This window comes from Heloderma suspectum, chromosome 7 (genome assembly GCF_057233095.1).
Source record: "Heloderma suspectum isolate Gila_16-S chromosome 7, 16-S_ref, whole genome shotgun sequence".
NCBI classification, from domain to species: Eukaryota; Metazoa; Chordata; class Lepidosauria; order Squamata; family Helodermatidae; genus Heloderma; species Heloderma suspectum.
The window spans coordinates 112,304,742-112,325,949 of NC_139464.1; the positions used below are offsets into that span (position 1 = coordinate 112,304,742).

The 21,208-nt window shown below is 44.6% G+C and overlaps 2 protein-coding genes across 18 annotated transcripts in view; one reads left to right on the forward strand and one right to left on the reverse strand.

Moving 5' to 3' along the window:
• The window catches only part of UPF2 (UPF2 regulator of nonsense mediated mRNA decay), a 60,123-nt gene extending 53,372 nt beyond the window's left edge, over positions 1-6,751 (reverse strand). For 4 of the 15 annotated variants that reach the window (XM_084811554.1, XM_084811552.1, XM_084811553.1 and 1 more), the window contains exons 1-2: positions 6,702-6,751; positions 827-920 (exon numbers count right to left, since the gene is read on the reverse strand). Coding sequence is in view for 9 of the 15 variants with exons in the window: in XM_084811549.1 (XP_084667675.1) it covers positions 827-920; positions 5,924-5,955 (126 nt within the window). In the remaining 6 variants the exon portion in view is untranslated. Of the gene's footprint in view, positions 1-826; positions 921-3,158; positions 3,229-3,975; positions 5,471-5,888; positions 6,602-6,701 lie in introns of those variants that run through there. The other 11 variants (XM_084811549.1, XM_084811541.1, XM_084811548.1 and 8 more) reach the window with 8 other exon arrangements.
• Positions 6,752-12,436: 5,685 nt separating this feature from the next.
• Positions 12,437-21,208, forward strand: part of DHTKD1 (dehydrogenase E1 and transketolase domain containing 1) — a 33,347-nt gene continuing 24,575 nt past the window's right edge. Inside the window, exons 1-4 of one of the 3 annotated variants that reach the window (XM_084811558.1) lie at positions 12,437-12,780; positions 15,368-15,523; positions 18,080-18,291; positions 20,114-20,308. In XM_084811558.1, coding sequence (XP_084667684.1) covers positions 12,594-12,780; positions 15,368-15,523; positions 18,080-18,291; positions 20,114-20,308 — 750 coding nt within the window. In that variant the 5' untranslated portion in view covers positions 12,437-12,593. Of the gene's footprint in view, positions 12,781-13,023; positions 13,177-15,367; positions 15,524-18,079; positions 18,292-20,113; positions 20,309-21,208 lie in introns of those variants that run through there. The other 2 variants (XM_084811556.1, XM_084811557.1) reach the window with 2 other exon arrangements.

Sequence of the window (21,208 nt, forward strand, 5' to 3'; positions counted from 1 at the left end):
TGAATACATATAACTTGTTTTCTAGCATGTTCATGAGAACGCACACAAATAATTACTCAAATACATAATATTCACTTGATAAGACCTGAGAGCTAAATAAATCATATCGCCTTGATTAGGAAGTAAAATGTAAAAACATTATGTATGTTCCTAATGGGGTATATTAAATCCTGTAATTTAAAGCTATACACCGAGACACACAAAAGCAAAACCTACAAACGATTAAGGAAACTTAACTCATTAGAACATTGTTGTATCATCTCCGGGACACACACACAAACACACATTTACCTGCCATATTTTTATAGGACCTTCTAACTTTAACCTCACAAATACTTATGAGAGTTCTTTGAAAATAAGCAATTCATTATTAGATAGGATAAAGCCACAATATTCTAGTAAAATGCATACTTAATTGCTTTCAAAATTAAGATCTGAATTCCAGAACACAAGTGATCAGACACATGTTCACTATTAATCATCTAGGGGGAAAACAAGTCTAGATCAGTTGGTTCTTATACATTTCTGGGCAATAAATGGGATATTTATAACCTAATTATCATTTAAAATCAAAGCGACTATTACTGCCAAATAACTAGTCTAGCTGCTCTCAGGGATGCTTGAAGCACAGTTTGAACTACGACAAATATTGCTTTTAAGTGAAGTTGCCTTAACACTGGCACTCTACTGCATGATCCACTACTGATTATGTCCCCAAAGTAGCAGTAATGTAACACTGAAGAACAAGCAGTAGCTTATTGCTGTTCCACTTGGACTGTATGAGAGAGCACACACAAAGAGCTCAGGAGTATTGCTGCTCACTCACCTGAGCAGAAGTAGTTGGGGAGATTTTCCTTTTCACCCAAGCCCCCTTACACAACACAAGAGAATATGGGGAAGCCACCACATTTCTTCTCAGGCTAGAGAAAAAACAGAGAGGAACAGCATTAGTAGCTGTATAATCAGTACAGAAGCCAAGCACTTTACTTAGGATGCTTTCACACCTCCTTTTTCAAAAATAAGTAGTTTATTCCCACATTAATTCCAGCAGCAATGTTTCATGGACTCTAACAAATTTTTTCTTTCTTACACTTCTCTCTCACAAGCAGGCGTTATATACTCAGGGATTGTTGTGGGGTGATTTTTTTCAAGATTTCCCCCCACTTTTAGAAATGCATGTTTTCATTTAAAAAAATAGTAACATAAATTGGAGTTGATACAATAATGGCCATATCTAAAATCAACATTGTAATTAGCTATTTGCAGGTGAATATCTTTAAGAAGCATATATACTGATATGCACAGCTCTTCATGTTAAGAGTTTTGACATTCATTTTTTCCGCTTAACATCTAAATAATGCACGGGAGCTATAGGCTATCAAGTTGTCATGTATTAAAGCATTTACTACTCCAATAAAAACAATTTCCAAGTACAGCTTTGAATATAATATTTAAGCTACATTACGTACACTCTGAATCCCCCCTCCCCGCTCACATATCAAATATTTCAGTTCAACTACTTTTGGCTGTTTGATAAGATCTACATACACATGTACGTGTATGTGAGTTATATATATATACATATATATATGTATGTAAATACAAATATATATATGAAAATCGATATTAACGTGACAGTTTTTTAAAACCGTGTTTACTAAATGTAAATTAAGTAAACATACTAAAACAGATCTCCATTGATTTAGGGCAATGGAAAATGTTTTGGAAAATACATAACTATACCTTGGAAAAGTTTTCACTAAGTTTACCTATGGGAATGCTTCCACCCATATGAATCCACACACTGAGATCACATGGGGAAGCTCCTATTACATATTTCAACTATTTAAATGCTCATAGATACAAACATATGGCTAAAATATTGGTATGTCAACAGAAGTAGGATAGAAATGGGCAGCCTTCAGCACCAATTTTCCTAAACTTCTGTTCGTCATTAAAACATAGTCAGATGTTTTAATGTGGTACTTAGTGCAAGATGAACAGGTTTATACAATGACATTAGAGTTAAACCAAGCATCACATTCTAAAATTTGATTGGCATTGATGGGATATAGCAACCCACCAGTGTTTATTTAGGTTCAACACTCAATATAAATTACTCAAGGAACTTAGTTAATCGAGAAAGGGTTACTTAAATAATGCTGATCTTATGAAAACATATCTTTCCCACACAATATGGGATCTGCTATCTTGTATCCATTTCCCCCCACCACCACCACCACCACCAATCTTAAGGTGATTCTTACTTTAAGGTTAACATCTTCTCTAAGAGGACATTCTTTTTAGGACTGAGGTATTGGTTTCTGTCCCTGTATTTAGCATCACATGTGATAAATTAATTTTCACACTGGTAAGTTCTTGCTCAGTGGAGGGAGCAATCCTATGTGCCCTAGGCAGTGTCTGGGGGACACAGGATTTTTCAATTTCAGGGCTCCAATGCTGGAACCAGGGCTCCGACCTTGTAGCCCAGAAACCGTGTTCCCCGCCCCTTCATAGCCAATGCGGTTCTCTTCACACCAGCTATATCTCTGTGCTCAGAAATGGAGCATGGTGTTGGGGAAAAGGGGATGGCGGTAGGAGGAGACCACTGAGGCTGTGTTACGCAGCTTCCTGAGTGCCACATGGCCTCGCCCCACCCCGCTCTGAAGCGACCCAGCTAGACAGGCGATATCAGCTGTCTAGCCAAAAATGTAGGGCGGCTGGAGCACTGAGGCGACAACTGCCTCCATGCTCCGGCCACCCTGCATTAAATAGTCAACAGCCTCTGAGTTCGGTGTCTGACAACTACCTCCATAGGACTGCACCCTACGTTTCTTAAGGCTGCAATCCTATACCCACTCAATGGGACTTACTTGGGAGTACACATGTATAAGATTGCACTGTAAGTCCCTAAAATGGTTATTGATAAAAAGCAGTTTGCTGGAATGTGATGTTAACATTTACAAGAGGATACAATTGGAAACCAAGGAAAGAAATGAGGTGTGAAATGACAGAAGGGTTTTCCCCCATAACTGGCTAGAACCACCACTATCTGCAAACTTTGAAACAGCTGATGGTTATAATACAACAGTATCATATTTTTTGAAGCCACTGTTTAGAACAAATTTAGGGAGGGAAAATCTTGAAACTATGTTTACCTGCACATTCACTACTTGAGTGGACAAGTGTCAGTTATTGCCTGTACCTGAGTAAGACTGGAAACACAACCTAAAGAAAATGTGATGGATAATGCAAATCTGATGAATACAAATAGAGAGAAGGTATTAATGCATTCTTCTCTACACAGTGCATGAAACTAGTTCTGTCTAATGTTAAAACCAGATGGTGTAACTACGGCCAAATGGCTACCAGAGCCTCCCCCATCCCACCTACCAGTTATCCAGAGTATAGCAAAGGAACATGCACTATAAAAGACTCTTTGCATGAGAAGAATACAATGGAAACAGCTGGCACTGGGCCCTGCTTGGAAGTTTCACTGAGCTAGCCAAGGATCAATACTACAAGTAGCTCAGGACATCTTCTAGAATCTTTCTCCACATATATATTTTCAAGCTTCTAGGCATATCTAGAATGCCTAGAAAAACATTTGAACTTGAGTGTACTTATTCTACGCACTTTTTAGGATCCTGGTTTTGTGACTTTCCTTCCTAACTTTTCACTCCAAACTGTCAGAAAAAGTGAATTCTCATCACTTAAATATGTCATTAGAATTATTTTACTTTATCACTTCTCAAATGTCACAGATCCCTCAAATATAGGTACCATATTTATTTTCAGCATTGTTATCCTGTATCTACAAAAATATATTCAGGGGGGGGGGGGAAATTAAAATCAAATTTCAACAAGACAAGAGGGTACTCCTGTTCTCTGCCTGTGGCACACTAATATGGATGACATGGATTAATCTGCAGGTCATGTGGATAGAGGCACTGTCTCAATTTGACTGTCTCTTACCTAACTATGGTCAAATATCCCATGAAGCAACAAATGCCTGTGTAAGTCATGCTGTCTGACCGTGGATGACTTGTTACTCTCCGAAGCTGCAGAAAATATGGTCAATTTCCCCCAAACAGCCCACTTCATTTAGGAACAGGCATACTTTGCCCTGCACTATAACTAAAACCACATTTAGGGAGCAATCCTATCCAGATAGTCACCAGCCTCCAAAATCAGAGGCTGCCGACTATCCTACACAGGGCAGCTGGAGCACGGAGGGGATCCTCTCCTCCATGCTCCGGCCACCCTGCATTTTTGCCTAGACAGGCAATTTCTCCCATCTAGGCTCAGCTTCAGGGAGGGGGTGGGGAAGAGGCCTAGAGACCCGATTGGAAGCTGTGTAAAGCAGCTTCCATGGCCTCCTCCCTTCCCCGTCCTCGGGTCTGCCCCCTTTTCCCCGTCTCAACGCTCCAATTCCAAGTGCAGAGACGTAGCCAGCACAGAAAGAACTGCACCAGCTCCGAGGGGGTGGGGAACGCGGTTTCTGGGAACCAGTTCCCAGAAACTGAACAATCCTATGACCCTTTAGACAGTCTAGTGGCCATAGGATTCCTCCCTTAAAAACTGAATTTGTCCTTGCCAATTGCTATATTTTGTTTGATATCATTTTCAAGAAGTTCAAAAACTGAGCTATTCCTTGGATTTAGGGGTAGAAGTATTGACATACATTTTTATTTGCACAATACTGACAGTTTTAGCAACTGATTACTATTGTTAATTTCATTGTTTCATAGCAACTATCTAATTGGGGAAGGCTAGTTAGCGGAAGTCTCTGTGTGTGTTACAAATCTAACAAATTGATGCTTTAAATACTTTACCATTACTTGACTAATCAACCAAATGTCCTTTGATCATTAAGTGTCTAACCCTAGATATTTATACATATAAGGAGATTCCTGTCTTAGGTGCAAGTGTTCAGACTGAATGCTCTTCTGTTCTTACAGTCCTATGATCCTATGAGAATCTTTCTTTCAGGTCATAATGATGTGTACTTGGGCACTGTCACTAGGATATAAAACTCTTAACAACTCAGACTGCAGCAATTCTGTCTGGATCGCAGTAAGTCATGTCAAAGCACTGTAAATACAAAGCACTGTAAATACAATATTGCTCTTTGGACAATAAGTTCTGGGTAGCCACCTGTGGTAGGCATACATTAAGTAGCACAAGGAACGGGAGTTTCTGGCACTTATGGGCAGGAGCAGCAAGACCCAGGGGCTTCTCTCTCATGCACTGCACTGTTGTCTACTCCCTGGCTCAGCAAACAAGGCAAAACCATCCCAGACCATAAGGGGCTGTGTGATTATTTTGTTACATAGTAGACTGGTAGTGTCCCATTCATTTAACTTGACTTGTCAAAAAGGTTGAAGGAGATTGCATAAACAAACAGGCACATTCATCCATACAAACAAATTTGGCACATTCACCCATATAACAGTGCAAGTCCCACTGTGCCGATGGGAATTATTCCCAACTAAGCATGTGCAAAACTGCAGCTTGAGAGGCTGAAAGGACCCCTTATTACAAGACAAGGCTGATCAACTTATACAATCTTAAACAGTGAAATGTGGACAAGGATATGCCTCAGAAAGCACTACACCGAACAAATGGCTCTAGGTGTTCTGAAGACATGATACTGTTAACGAATCACAAAAACTGATGGAAAAGAAAGAGTGAAGGGAGAGCTTGGGGCGCAACAGCAAAGAAAAGAGCGATCTGGCATATGGGGAACTACTCTGAAATCAAAAGCAAAACAAACTTGCCAGACAGCTACATAAAAGCCTTTTCCGTGGGGACGAACAAAAGCTAAGACTATATAATCTAACGAAAACCCTCAAGAAAAATGACTTTCAGCAAAGCAAAACACCTGCCTCCCAAGGTAAGCTCTTCTCACTCAATGTCTTACAGACAAGGAAGCACCTCGACCTCTGGCAGCATCCTCGCCCGCGTCCTACAGGGGTGCCCAACAGCTCTCTTCTTCTCGCCCCTCTTCCAGCGGCTCCTAAACCACCCCGCCACAGCGCGGTAGGCGGACGACAGCGAAAGCGCTCCGGCTGCAACCCCCAGCACGGAAACGCGAGGCTTCTTCGGCACGGGCCCCGCGCCCAGGGCGGAGGGGCCCGTCTACGCTCAAGCAGGGGGAGAAAGCCGCCCCTCGCGTTGCGTCTGCGCCCCGTCGCCTCCAGCTTCTGCTCACGGACCGGCCGCCTCGGGGACCCCTCCGCGTCAGGCGCAGCGGCGGCAGCGACGCCCCGGCGGGCCCCCGGGGTGCGGGGCGGAGACGACGACCCCCCCCCGCCGCCGCCGCCGCCGCCGCCGCCGCCGCCGCCGCCTCCCAACACCTGTCACCGCGGGGCGGGTGGGGGGCGAGGAGGAGCGGCGCACCGTTGGAACTGCCGCCGCAGGAAGTCCGCGCCGCCAGCCGCGCTCCCGTCTCCTCGCCCGCCCTCGGCGCGCTCCTTCGACGACCTCCGCTCGCGCACGGGGCCCGGCCCTCGGCCCTTCCCCGCCAGCGCGGAGCTCCCCAAGCCGGCGCTGCCCAGCCCCGTCGCCGCCCCGGGCTTGTCCCCGGCGCTGCCCCCTCGCCAGGCCCTGCCCCCCCCGCGCGCGGCCCCGGCCTCCCCCGCGCGCCCCCCCCGCGCCCCCGGAGGGAGAGCCGCGGAGGAAGGTGAGGGGGCGGTTACCTCGGCCCGCTGTAAACATCGGCTCCTGCTGCTGCGGCTCCAGCTCCGCCAGTCTCCTCTCGCCCCCCCTCACCCTCTCCAGGACGAGGACCCCGCCCCCTAGGCTGCCCGCCACGGCGCCTGCTCGGAAGCGCGCCGCCGCGGCCCGTCAGGCCCCCGCCGTTAGGTTCAGGACGAGGAGATGAGAACAAGGCCGCTCTCCGGGTCCAGCCCTGCGGCGCGGCGCCCGGCGCCCGGAACAGGCCGCCAGCAGCAGGGGCGGGCGCATGTCAGGCACTCCTTCGGGCAGCTCCGGCTGGGGCGGGGTCCTGAGGGCGGGGAGAGAGCAGGGCAACCCCGTGCTTTGGTTACCAGGGGAGGCGGAAGTGGCCGAGAGGGCGGGGCTCTCCGCCGAGGGGCGGGGCTTCGCCCGCCCAGCGCCTCGGCGGTTGAGATCAATTCAATTCAAACCGAAGCCGCTGCCCGGGGGTCTCCGGGCGGGCGGCTCCTGCCGGGACTAGGGCCGCCGGGGGTCCGGATGTGGAGCCCGCCCGGCTCCCGCGGAGGAAGCGCGCACGGACGCCGGACCTCGACGCCCTTGCTGGGAAAAAGTCATTCTAACTCAGTTTACGTGCGAGTCTGCGTAGGCTCAGGCAGCAAGTACCGCGTGTTGCGTTTCAGTTGTCCCTGGTTGTAGCAGCCTGGCGTGGCTCCCGCCAGCGTGCTCCCCGGACGTCGCATCTGCTTCCAGCGATCCCTGTTCTGGTTTAAACGGCTTTGATTTCGTTCAGTTAAACAAACAACAGCCCGATCCTAAATCCTGTGCAGAGAAAGGTGTGCGTTCGGGCCGTGGATTTCAGGGGATTTAGGTGCGCCTGCCTCTGCGCAGGACCAGGTTGCGCGCAGTCATTCCGTTGCAGGGGTTCTGTGGAGCCCAAACGGAACTGCATGTCGTATTTTATGGCCGCTGCTAGCCTTGAACTGTCACGAATGGCAGGATATAAATTTGTCTGATAAATAAACTGGATAGAGGCACCCCCATGGAAAAGAATTTCCAGCCAGCAACCATGAGCTTAGGCCAGAATAAAATCGTTAGTCTTTAAGGCGCCACAAGACTCTTGTTCTTATGAAAAACAATTGTTTAGTTTTCAACGGGTGCATATTTTGTATCCTGTTTTGTTTCTTTCTGAAGGGAGTAAGACAGTAGTATTTATAATGTGGCTAGAGCCACATATAGACCTTCCTTAATTCTACTATTAATACTATTAATCAGTTTCAGTGGGTTTAGGCACACCTAACACTACATAGGACTGGCCATATGTAAATACAAGAGCCAGTGTGGTGTAGTGGCTAGAGTGTTGGACTGGGAGCCCAGCGATCCGGGTTCTAGTCCCCACTCAGCCATGGAAGCTCACTGGGTGACTTTGGGCCAGAGGTTGGGCATGGGGAAAACTTGCCTCAGGGATACAGTCAATTACATGGAACTCTCCCACACAGACATGGGCCCAGCCATGCTTAGTTTTCACTACCAAAGACAAATCAGTGATTCAACGGCCATTTGCCAGTCTAACCCTAATAGAATGATATAGGAAACAAGGCCTGAATCACATATTAAGTTTGGACATTGTAAAAAAATTGCAGGGTTTTACATTATGAATAAGATGTTGCTTATAGAATCATAGAATAGTAGGGTTGGAAGAGGCCTACAAGGCCACTGAGTCCAATCCCCTGCTCAATGCAGGAATCCAAGTCTCAGCATCCCTGACAGATGGCTGTCCAGACTCGTCTTGAAGGCCTCCAGTATGGGAGAGCCCACCACCTCCCTAGGTAATTGGTTCCATTGTCGTATTGCTCTAACAGGAAGGTCAGGAAGTTTTTCCTGATGTTCAGCCGGAATCTGGCTTCCTGTCACTTGAGCCCATTATTCCGTGTCCTGCACTCTGGGGTGATCGAGAAGAGATCCTGGCCTTCCTCTCTGTGACAACCTTTCAAGTACTTGAACGGTGCTATCATATCTCCCCTCAGTCTTCTCTTCTCAAGGCTAAACATGCCCAGTTCTTTCAGTCTCTCTTCATAGGGCTTTGTTTCCAGTCCCCTGATCATCTTGGTTGCCCTCCTCTGAACCCTCTCCAGTTTGTCTGCATCCTTCTTCAAGTGTGGTGCCCAGAACTGGACACAGTACTCCAGGTGAGGCCTAACCAGTGCTGAATAGAGGGGAACTAGTACTTCTCGAGATTTGGAAGCTATGCTTCTATTAATGCAGCCCAAAAGAGCATTGGCCTTTTTTACAGCCACATCACATTGTTGGCTCATATTCAGCTTGTGATCGACAAGCTTGATGCTTGATGGAGACTTTCATGCACCAAGCACAGGCCAATATTTATCTCGCTGGAGCAAAGTCTAGCCTTGGTAAACAGCTCTCACCATGTTTATGTGCATTCAAACAATAATATTCACTCCACAAAATAGCATGTAAACCAGGCCTTAGATGCAAAAGCTAGACATTGGATACAGACTCTGGGCCCGACTGTACTGAAACCCGTCCTTTGGTTCTATTTTCAGTGAAAATTAAGACACTGAAGATGGCTCAGTTTTTCTAGTAATAAAATTGTCTACAAAAACTTGAAATTTTATTTTCCAGCTGTGGAGATACATGCCATGTATACTTCTGAACATATTTCTGTAGCATATTGGCAGTGATTGGAACAAGTACTAGTAGTGATACGGAGATTGTATTTCTTATAATTGCAAATGTGTTACTATCCCATTTCACATGTTCTGACAGATCCCTGCCACTGGAAATAGAGGGGCAGGGGCTATTATCTGCTGAAATTAATCCCCGGAGGAGTGGGATTGCCAGCTCCTAACTCAGAGATGGTGGCAGCTGCTTTCAGAGCTTCAGCACAGCGAGGCAGATGCTATATGTTAATTATCCCACCTTTGTACTGCTGCTGCATCACCTTAAGCACAAATCACTGGGTGTTTCAGATGGAGGCTCCTAACACTACAAATCAAAAGGCATTGTGCGCTTATTGGTCTTTTCCTCCTTAACATTTTTTTTTCTGATAAGAAAAAAAGATGGAAGAAGTGGTAGGGAAACACAGGTGAATTGACAGCTGTTACTTTGGCATTAGAATGGGTTAGGGATGTCAAATTGGAGAAGGCAATTCTGTCTGAGTTTTTGTCAGGTTTGTTAGCAGTCTAGCAGGGAACTCTTGGAAGTGAGTCTCCATTAGTAAATGAGATATGGCTTCTAAATTTTGAACTATACTTTATGGGGCTTAGAGTTACGTTTATCAGGATCCCGTTCATGTGGGTGTTAGTGGTAATGAATTGGGTGATCAGGCAGCCAAGGAAGCATTGGAGGAATGATGTAATTGGTATCAAACTTCCTTTGTCTCCATCAGAGGTTAAAAGCTGGGTTTGGCATGAAATCAAACTGCATTGGCAGAAATGGTGGAGAGTGGGCTTCTTGGGAGGAAGATTATTTCTGTCCAGCACTGGGTGGTTTTAGAATTTTTGACCAGTGTCAGATTCAGCAAGTTGCTATGTTCCAGGTTTTGAGTGGGCACTGAGCTTTACATAGCAATCTGTTTGCTTTGGGAAGATATGATTCTGCTCTTTGTGAAGTTTGTGGAATGGATGAAACAATATACCTTCTTCTCTGGGATAGTCTGCTGTATAGCACTGAACAGGACTTTCTTTTTAATGACCTCCAGAGCTTGGGGACTGAAGACTTTTCTTTGTGGTCTCTTCTCCAAATTAAGAATCTTAGAAGTGTGGTCCTCAAAGTGCTAGGGAGATTTGTTAGAGTTACAGACATCTATGTCCACTTGTAAGAAATAGTTGTAGGTTCCCCACTGTAGCTGGTGGTCATGGGGCCTTTTTGATCTTGATCTGCCATTAAATCCCAATGGAAGGAGGAGTGGAAAGAAAACACAAGAGGGCTACACCTTGAAGATGTCATTTGGATCACCTGTAAAACTCTGTGAATGAGGCAGTGGGTGGACAATAAAAGCCTTATCTGGATGCATCTCAGGTCAGGAGATGGGAACCCTACAAAGAAGAACATTTAGATGATTTTGTATAGGCTTTTTAGTACGCCAGTCTAGAGAAACCTATAAGTTTTGTACAAGAGATCCCTATTCCTAATTTTTTAACTTGTCTGTTGTAGAGAATTCTAAAGAGCCCCCTGGTGAATTTCTGTTAGTGAATGTCTGAAATTATGAAGGCAGCACAACTATTATTGACTAAAATTATACTTATATCAGTTTATACTTATATTCAGTCTTCAAAATGTAATTTTGTATACATTAATTACTACAATGATTATGCCAGAGAGCATAAGGAGGCAAATTAAAGAGAACAATTCTCAAGTTATCAGATGAAGTACACACTTTCAAGGCTAACATCACTGTTTACTGAAGTTACTATTTGGACAGCACTCACGTTTCTTCTGGAATATATAGTTCTGCATAATTGTGGAAGTAAGGATGAACGGCCATTGCAGTTAAGTTAGGTTAGCATTTATTTTTATGCTGCTTTTCAACCCAACAGTCAGCAAAGCAGCTTACAAAGGTTAAAATACAAAATAAAACAAGAGCTATTCTTCCAACATCCTAGCCAATAATAGCAACCCTTCTTTGCCTTTTACCTCTCATTTCTATCACTGCCAAAAGAATTGGGGAAAGGTCCATTAAGGGAGAAGGCTCATTAAGTTTTGTGCCAAATATTACCATCGGTTTATTGCAGCCAATATGGGAATTCGGCACAAATGAGAGATTTTGAAATTCTCTGTACATACCACCAGAATTTTCAGTACCATTTGAGAGTGACTTTAGGGTTCCAATCTGCAACTAACAAAATGCAGGATGAATATCTGGGCAAATGGATCATAACCTGGAGAAAGTGGGGCAAAGTTAAGTTGGGAACAAACTCATCTTTAATTGTAAAAGACAGCAACTAGCACTCAAGAGTTTTGAGTGCTTTGACTAATGTGTAAAAATCTTTTATTTTGTTTATCGCACCCACAGCCCTGATCAGTATAGGCTACTATTTCCAATTTCCAGACAGAACTGTCAGTCATGGGCCACTAATTGAACCATTGGCAGATATTGGATCAATGTGGCCTCGCACTTTCCCAACCGTCGCTTATCAGCCCAATCCTCTCCATGTTTACTGAAGCCCCCTTACTCCCAAGAAAATGTGCATAGTTTGCAGTCTATATTCTGATACATTTAGGGTTCATACCAGTAATTTGAAAGTGTAAAGGCACTCAGATCAATGCCAGAGGCCATGCTGTGTGTCGCTTTGCTGTAAGGCACCTTCTTGGTGGTGTCCCCTAAATTTTAGGAAGGTCTCCCTTGGGAGGCCTGTTTAGCTCCCATTGTTTTGGCAGGCCCCAAAGATCTGGCTTTCTCAAAAAAACAAACGAACCAAAAAAACCCCTTCAGCCTTAATTCGGGCAGATGATGTGATTTATCGTCTGCTAAACTGTTGCTAATTATGCAGTCACCTGCTTGGGGGAGGGCGGCTTTCGCGTGCTCTCGTTTTATGGCTGTTTCTCTGTTTGTAGCGACGTTGGGGGGGGGGGTGCTTTCGCGTACAGAAACACATTTTACCTTTGGGCATTCTGGCGCTGCATATACATGCGAGAGAGCGGGGCAGGATGGGCTGCGCGTGTCAGGAGCGGCGGGCTTTGGGAAAGAGCTCTGCTTTGGACCTCTTCCACTCTCCTAGCTTACTCCGGAGCCATCTCCACCTCTCTCTTTTCCTCTCCCAATATTACCCCCCCCCCGCCCAAAAGGCTTTCCCATTTTTCCTATTCGCTCCTCCTCTCCCAGTTCCGCCAATCGGGGCAGGGGGAGTTGTGCGAGGCCATTGCCCCTTTTGGGTGCGCGCAAGCCGGACGGGATGGCGGCGGCATGCGCCCCGGTTCTGGCGCTGGGAGCCCGAGTCGGGCTGCCGAGGCCGCCGGCGGCCCTGCTCCTGCGGCGCTGGTACCGCACCGAGAGGGGCGTCTACGGTTACAAGCCGAGCCGGAAAGCAGAGAGCGGGGCGGGCGACGGCGCGGAGCGGCAGGGTCCCTCCCGGAGAGCAGGTCGGCGGGTGCCCAGGCAGTGCTGATAAAGGGGAGCTTATTGCGCCCTCCATCTCCGGGACGGGGGAGGAGGAGGAGGAATAGTTGCATTGACTGGGGGATCATGGGAGTTGTAGTGTAACTCCCCTGGAGGGCACCAGGCTGGGGAAGGCTGCAATGCAGGCAAGGGGAAGGAGGGGCTGGGACCCCCCAGTGCCGTCCAGTTTTATAAAACAGAATATGCAAGGCCAGCAGGCGCTGGTGAAGGCAGGCGTTCTGGGGCCGCAGTTCTACGCACGCTTACTTGAGCGTAAGGTCCTCTGGACATCGTGGGGCTCCGCCCCCGAGTAAACATGTTTAGGATCCCGCTGCATGCTGTGAAAGTGTTTTGCACACGCATTCCTTGCCCTGAGAAAGGTGCGTACATTCAGAAAGCAGCGAATGTACGTTCAAACTGTTCACATCACCCCTGATGTTGTATGTATGTCCTGATCAAAATAATGATCAGCATCTCCGTATGGCCACCCCCTTCCTTACCTCTGTCCTAAAAGTACGCTAGCACCCTGATCGTAAGACAGCTTTACATGGAAGCAAACCCCACTGATTTCAGTAGGTCATCCTGACTCCCAAGTGAGTGTGCGTAGGATTCTGTGCCTTAGGTAAAACTGGCGTTGGAATTGTCCCAGCATTTCTGCTATGATGCAACACAGCCTTCCCCAGCCGGGTTGTAACAAGTCTCTCCTTTTCCCCACTGCCGTGTGTAATCTTCAGGACTGATCCTGATGACAGCATGCTTGAATTTACGGTTATACCAGTCAGTGTTTCTTAAACTCGCCCCCCTTTTCTAAACATACTCTTAATTTCTGTCAAAGGCTAGTTCCATCCGTGATCCTGCAGAGATCCTTGTATACGATTCTGTGCATGGGCATGCATATAAGGATCTGTAGATTGGGGTACTAATCCAACCCAGGCAGAGCAGGAATAGAAGCATATGGATAAATTTTGGATGGCAGGGGGTGGGGGGAGCTTGTTCAGTATTATCACTGCTCTCTTTCACTGTGTTTTTGTGTATATTCTTATAACCAACTCTTTGCTGATTTTTTTTCTCAGTGTATATGCTCTGGTAACTACTTGTTTACTTGAAATAAATAAAGAATACAAATAGGACAGGGTACTTCCAGATTGCTCCTAAGGCCTCGCAGGGAACGTAACTGAAACAAAGAAGCAGGGCAGGAGTAGGCAATTTGTGGCTCTCCACATGTCTTGGCTGCAACTCCCATAACCCCTAGTCAGCCTAGCCAATGGTGAGGGATTATGGGAGTTGTAGGCCAAAGCATCTGGAGGACACAGGTTGCTCACTCCTGCAATAGGGGGTCAAGCACCCACACTAAAGATCAAGTGAGGGGCCCTCCAAACAACCGAATCTTGATGTGTGTGGGGGAAATACTTTACCTTCCTATGGTTCATGTGCTTGGGTCCCATCCCACAGTTTTGAGAATGACTGTGATACAGAGCACAGCAATCCCTGTTAGCTGGGACAAACTTGAGAAGAACACTTTGAAACTCATAACATGGTTTTTACTCTTAGGGAAGACTGTGGGAAATAATTAAGCATTGTGCCTGTAAAAAAGTGCCTGTAAAAAGATTCAGTCTTGTCTATCACACTTTTTGAGATCTGTGTGCAACTGCTATGAAATTTGGGGTTTGGGGATTTTCAACAGAGCCAGGTAAAGTGTGAGAAGTTCTGAACAGATATTTGGAGAAAGCACTGGACTAGGTGAAAATGAAAACTGAGTCTAGACAAGACGCAGATGCTCATGATTTCCTGGTTCTAGATTAGATCGTACCCTTCCTAAGGTTCAGGTGCTGCTGGACCCAGTGTTGTTCCTTAGATTCTCAGGTCCTGACTGACTCCCCAGCTACAGTCAGTCCTAGAGAAGGATAACCTGGCAACTGTTCTTCATGCATTGGTGACCTCCAGCATTGACTTATGTAATGCACTCTAGATGGGGCTGCCTTTGGAAACTGTCCCCCAAATGTCCAAATGTGGCTTCCTGGCTAATAATGGGCATGAGCCAATGGGAGCATGACTGAGCATGTGACAGTGCCTTATACTAAGAAAGTGAACTGATGTTTGCTTGCTAGCGATGGAACTACACATTAAGTTTTAGTAATATAATCTGGTTGACAGTTGCTATTCTGATTGCTACATTGTTGATCCAGTGGCTTCTTGCACGTATAAGCGTTCCGGTGTGTTTACAGAGCTTCTGCATCTGGCAGGGCTTCTCTGTCCACTTCCCCAACAGCTCCACGCATGCATCTCTTCGACGGTGCAGAACACTCTCTTTTATTGAAGTGAATGAGAAAGCCTGAGCAGATGGCGGCTTCATGGGTGATTTAGAGAACCCACGGAGCTCAGAATGGGTGGGGTGGGGGTCAGGGATGTTTCATCTGGAGTTTTCAACACTAAATACCATAGGCTGAAAATACTGCTCCGTTTCTCATCACATCACTTCAGCATAGGGATCCTTTCTAACAATTTCTGTCTGTGTAATAATGCAGTGCCTTTGCGCACGGGCTAAAATGGTCTCTGTTCCCTTGTTTTTAGCCGACCATGGGCTGGCTCGCTTAGTGGCTGCATACTATGAACATGGCCACAAAGCTGCCAAAATCAACCCTCTGTTTAGTGGCCAAGCTGTGATGGATATGGTACCTGAAATTCAAGTTCTGACAGAAGCACTGCAAGGACCTTTCAATACTGCAGGTAGGGCCAGACAGAAGTTCCTCCTCTAAGTGTGTTGTGTTTTTTGGTGCCCGTGTGTTGACAATTTAAAATTTAAGCCCATTCTTGTCTACTCAGAAGGAAGCCCCTCTGAGTTCAGAGGGGCTTACTCCCAGCTAAGTGGGTATAGGATTGTAGCCTTAGTGGACTAATTCATAAAAGGGGCTCACACATTGTAGTCACTTCTTGCTGGACAAGCTTTGGCGAGAGGGAGGGTTGAATTCATCCTTAGCCTCTATAAGATTAGTGTTTCTATAGTATCTTTCCTAACTGATGAAAGTGTGTCAAATACTTGAGCTAAGGCTGCAATTCCATACACGCTTGCCTGGAAATAAGCTGGATTGAATTCAGTGGGACTTACTTCTGAGTAGACATGGATAGGTTTGTGCTGTTAGTTATCCTTACAGCAGGGGTAGGCAACTTGTAGCCCTCCTGATGTTTTGGCCTACAACTCCCATGATTCCTCCCTATTGACTATGCTGGCTAGAGCTGATGGAAGCTATAGGCTGAAACATCTGGAGGCCCACAAGTTGCCTGCTCCTGCCTTACAATGACCTTGTGATGGAAGCCAGATGCCTTATCCCTGTAAGAGCCAGTGTGGAAAAGTCAACAGAGTGCTGGGTGTGTTGAGGAGGCCTGGGCTCAAAGCAGGAAGCTCAGTGCATGGTCTGGGAGAAGTCACTATCATTCAGCCTAGTCTCTCTCATGGGGCTGCCAGGATAATATGAAATAACTCCACATACACAATCTAGGCAAGACACTGGTCTTCTCTGGAGCGATATTCAAAGAAATACATTGAATATTTGTGTATCTTCCACCAGCTACGCACAGTCACAGTATCATCAGAATGTAAAACATTCCCAAGCACACTTATTTTTATTTATTTGAGGGATTTATATTCTCCCCTTTATCACAAAACATCCCTGGGGCAGTTTACATAAAGTGACAATAAAAACATCAACTACAGTAGCATAAAATGAAACCCTTCTCCAAGTTCCTCAACTTTGGAATGCCCTCCTGTGGGAGGTCTGATTAGTGCTTAAGGGTGTAATCCTATGCATGTTTAAACAGAAAAAAGCCCTACAACTCCCAGCATTCCCCATCCAGCACGGCTGCCTGGGGAATGCTGGGAATAGTAGGACCTTTTTCTGTCTAAACATGCATAGGATTGCACCCTAAGATGTACGCTTGTTCATGCCAGGAAAGAAGGAGAATAAGAGCTTCTTTCTAATCTAATATTGTTCAGGTGGAATAAATAGTTTTCAAATACTGCAGTAAGAGGGACCTAGGTTCAATAACATGAAGCTTGATCCTACAAGCTTACATGGAAGTAAGTACCACTGTGTTCAGTGGGACATTCCCAGGTTAGTGTATTACATCTACCTGGGAGTAAGTCCCATTGAATTCAATGGATCTTATTTCTGAGTAGATGTAGATTGACCTGTAAAGCACTGAAATGAAAAATTTATTATTGACTTTACCTTTAAGTTATTCAGTTGTAGAATCAGGCAAGTCTTGGAGCCTATAAATATTTATTTTTTGCTATCTGCACACCATCTGTATCTTTTGAATTTACTGTGAGATCTTTGGGTGCAAAATGATGTGTAAATACTAAATATTGGTGTTCCTTTTGTGGCAGGCAGGGACCCACTGATGAGATTGCAACAGCCTTACGGATAGATCACCCAAGCTGTTATTACTGAATAGTAGGGAAAGGGCAAAACAAGAATCTAAGAATACATCACGGTTGCCACCTGGGAGTCACTTCTGCATGGTCCATTCCCATGCATCAGTAATATCTGTAAAGAGGAATTATGTAGGTTGGGTAGATGACATGGTGGTCAGCAATACCAGAGTGACAAACACGCATGCCAGCTCCCCAACCCGCATAGTTTCTCTTTACAGATATTACTGGTGTATGGAACTGGACCAGGTGGTGCTGGCATGGCAAGGAACCACATAGTTTGCCTGATTCACAAGGTTCCTCTGCAAAGGAATACCTAATTTAGTGTGTGACCTGACCATCTGAAGTAATGAAATAGAATTAATGCAATGACTTTGGAATTGTTTCTCATCTGAGCGGTCTGTGAATGGGCAGGTGGCACCCAAGGAAATACTATACTGGAAGGTTTTCTTAATATAGTATTTGAGAATTGCAGATCTATTACACTAGTGACTTCAATAAACGCTTGTGGGTTTCTTTTCTAAAAGGAAGAAGAGGAAAACTTTCAATTTATTGAGGGACTGGTTGGTAGGACAACATCTTAGGGTAGTTTCAAATGTTGTCCCAGCACTAGCACTAATGACATTGTGCTAGCATATACAAAGGCTTGTGCAATGTAACTTGCACAACAGGAAAAAGCAGTGATTTGCCATTGCACTAGTTACATTGCACAAGTATTGGTTTACACTAGCACAATGTCATTAGTTCTAGCACAAAGACAACATTGGATACTACCCTTCATGCGTGATGTCCGTTGTTGTTGCTGGATAAAAGTAATCTTATTACACAGGTGTTGTTGTTTTTTAAATTTCCAGGGCTTTTGAAGATGGGAAAGGAGGAAGCATCCCTCGAGGATGTATTGTCTTATCTGGATCATATATACTGTGAACATATGTCTATAGAGACTAGCCAGCTGTCAAGCTTACAAGAAAGGGAATGGATTGCTAAACGTTTTGAGGAGTTGAAACAAGAAGCATTCACTACGGAAGAGAAAAAGTACTTGTCCAAGCTCATGCTAGAATCTCAGGTGCATTGTATAAGTGTGTGTATGTGTGGGTGAGAGACTAATTATTCTGAAGGATAAAAAAGTAGTACTTTGATTAAAGGGTTACTCGTTAATTTATCAGTATGAAGACAGTTGCTCACTTGTCTGATTTAAATACTTAACGCAATTTTTCCTCCACTAAACACTAATGAATAATTTATTTCATAAATTGGAGTATGAACATAATTGTTTTTATGCCAGTTCTGTTAGTACCAAATATACTTTTATGGGAGAAAGGGCTTTTTTTAATGCTTTCTATGCTACATTAAAATATGTTTGAGCTGGTGCCTATCTTCCCCTTCTTTCTGCAATTTTTTGTGTGTTCAACTGATTCCTGAAAGAAGCTGAAGTGCTTTTAAGTTAGTAGTTGCCTAGGTTTTGGAGCCTAATTGCAAGGGAAAATATCCATTGCTTGAGTTGTACAAATGGGTGCTTGCAGGCAGAGAAAATAGAAAATGCTTGTGTCTATAGAACAGAGTAAGTAGTCCATTTTAATCCTGGCCTTATCGCACAAGCACAAGTGATAAGCCATGAAAGCTTTTGTTTTATTTTTAAAGATATACTATGCTGCCCACTACAGATTGATTTTTTCCACATTGCTGAACGACCGAATATGGCACAAACTCCAATAAATAATGTGTCTCTATTTAGAGCCAGGAGGCAATTGCCCATTTATACAAAACTCCTAGAAATAACTTTCTAGTGAGGATTTACAGTTGGCTTTCTAGTGTGATTGACCCTGATAAGATGCTAAACTAGAGTAACGATGTAACATAGAATACATATTATCCATGGTAATTGCATAAGATTAGACCAGAGATGGGCAGCCTGCAGGCTGCACACAGCCTCTGAAAATGGCATCCATAGTGCTTCAGAGAACTACAAGGGCCAAATTTAGCTTGTTTGTAAGCTGAATTTGACTGTTCTGGCATTCCCTGGCCACTATGGAGTGCTGAAAGGGTCAAATTTAGCTTCCAAGTGAGCTAAACTTAATCCTTGTAGCACCACGGAATGGTTTGTTCAAAATGGCCCCCAGACCTCCTGCAGTTGCCCATCCCTGGATTAGACATAAATTTGTTCTGTCAAAATGCTTACTTTGTTATAGTGACAATTTGTTATGAAATTGTTGAGATTACTGATGTTGTTGATCTTTGAGATCACCTATTGAAAACACAATGTATTGTTCTGTGATGCTCCAACTTTTTGTAACAAACTGTTCTGAAGCAAATTAATATAACTGAACCGAACAGGGCAATAGACTCTTATCTGAGTGTTTAAGAAGGAGGTACTAAATCAATTATTGTTCATTTTTCTCAAAGCATAACTATGCCCTGGTGAAGTCACAACATATTACTGATCTCCTAACTATGGTTAGATGATCACACAAATAGCTACTGTGCTTATATGCCATGGGCTTGCACACTCCCTCCTTACCTCTCTGGCACAAATTCACTTTTCCCTTCTATGGTTTTCTGTTTCCATCTGCATTGGTGCTAACCAAGATTACCCTCACAATTTGAAATCATGCTTTGAATTGAGCTAGCAAACCATGGTTACAAGCCAATCTGATTTTGCTTTAACCATGGTTAGCATTGATACAGATCACACATAGCCACACTATGGTTAATGGAAACTATGAAAGGGAGAGGGAGATTCATGCAGCAGAGGGGAACACAAGCGCTTAGCCATCTCCCAGTCTCCAAATCCCGATGATAAGATGGTGAATGTTACATCTGCATTGTGCCTGATGTGCTATCAAAGATGCATTCTTCTAAAAAAAATATGTAATCACAATATTTTACAGGAATTTGATCATTTTTTGGCTACAAAGTTTGCCACAGTGAAAAGATATGGTGGTGAAGGAGCAGAGAGCATGATGGGTTTCTTTCACGAATTGTTAAAGATGTGCTCATATAGTGGGGTGACGGACATTATACTTGGAATGCCTCATCGAGGCAGACTCAATCTCCTCACAGGCCTTCTTCAGTTTCCACCTGAGGTAAGTAGTGGATTTTTCTTCCAGGTGTGACTAATTTTGATTTGGAAATACACATCTCAAAAAAGTCAGTGGTAAAAGCTGCATGGAAGCTAATGGTCTTGGGCTTGCCCTCTTAGACATCTTTGGAACTTCTTTTGGCAACCCAGATGTCATACAACAGATATTTCAACACGTATTAATACATTATTTAACTTTGTGTGTAAGTTCATATAGAAATGCCTCAGCCAAAAAGCTACATGTGTTTTACATTCACAGGATTGATGTTAAAACAGTGTTTATTGTGAGCTTCAACTTAATGATAAATAGAAATAGTAGAAAAACATTCAGAATTGTCTCTCTAACGTAGGTATCCGAGTTCTAGCCAAAACATAACAGCTGGCATATAAAGGCTCCTGGAAATGCTTCTGGATATTAGTAGCTCCATGTGGAGGTCATAGTAACATAGGAAGTTGCCTGATAATAGATCTTTGTCCATCTAACCCAGTATTGTCTACTGTGTCTGGCAGTAAAGATCTAGGGTCTCAGGCAGAGGCCTCTTCTATCACCTGCTCCCTAATATTTTAACTGGAAACAGCAGGGATTGTTTGATAGCCACTTACTGTGCCCAACGCGGAGAGATTCCATGCCTGGTCAGCATATACCTGGCAGCTGCAGACATCAGCTTGAAGCCTGGAGAGCTAGTATGGATAGGATAGTGGATTTGGGTTCAAAGTGAGCTGTGAAGCTCGCTAGGTGCTTTTGACCAGTTGCACTCTCTTAGAGTTGTTATGGAGATCAAATGGAATAACTCCTGTATGCTCCTCTGAGTTACCTGAAGGAAGCGAGGGATGCAAATATGTTAAATAACACTTTAACTGGCTAGGCCAGTTCATGTGGTAAGTGCAGCATTCACGTGTTGCA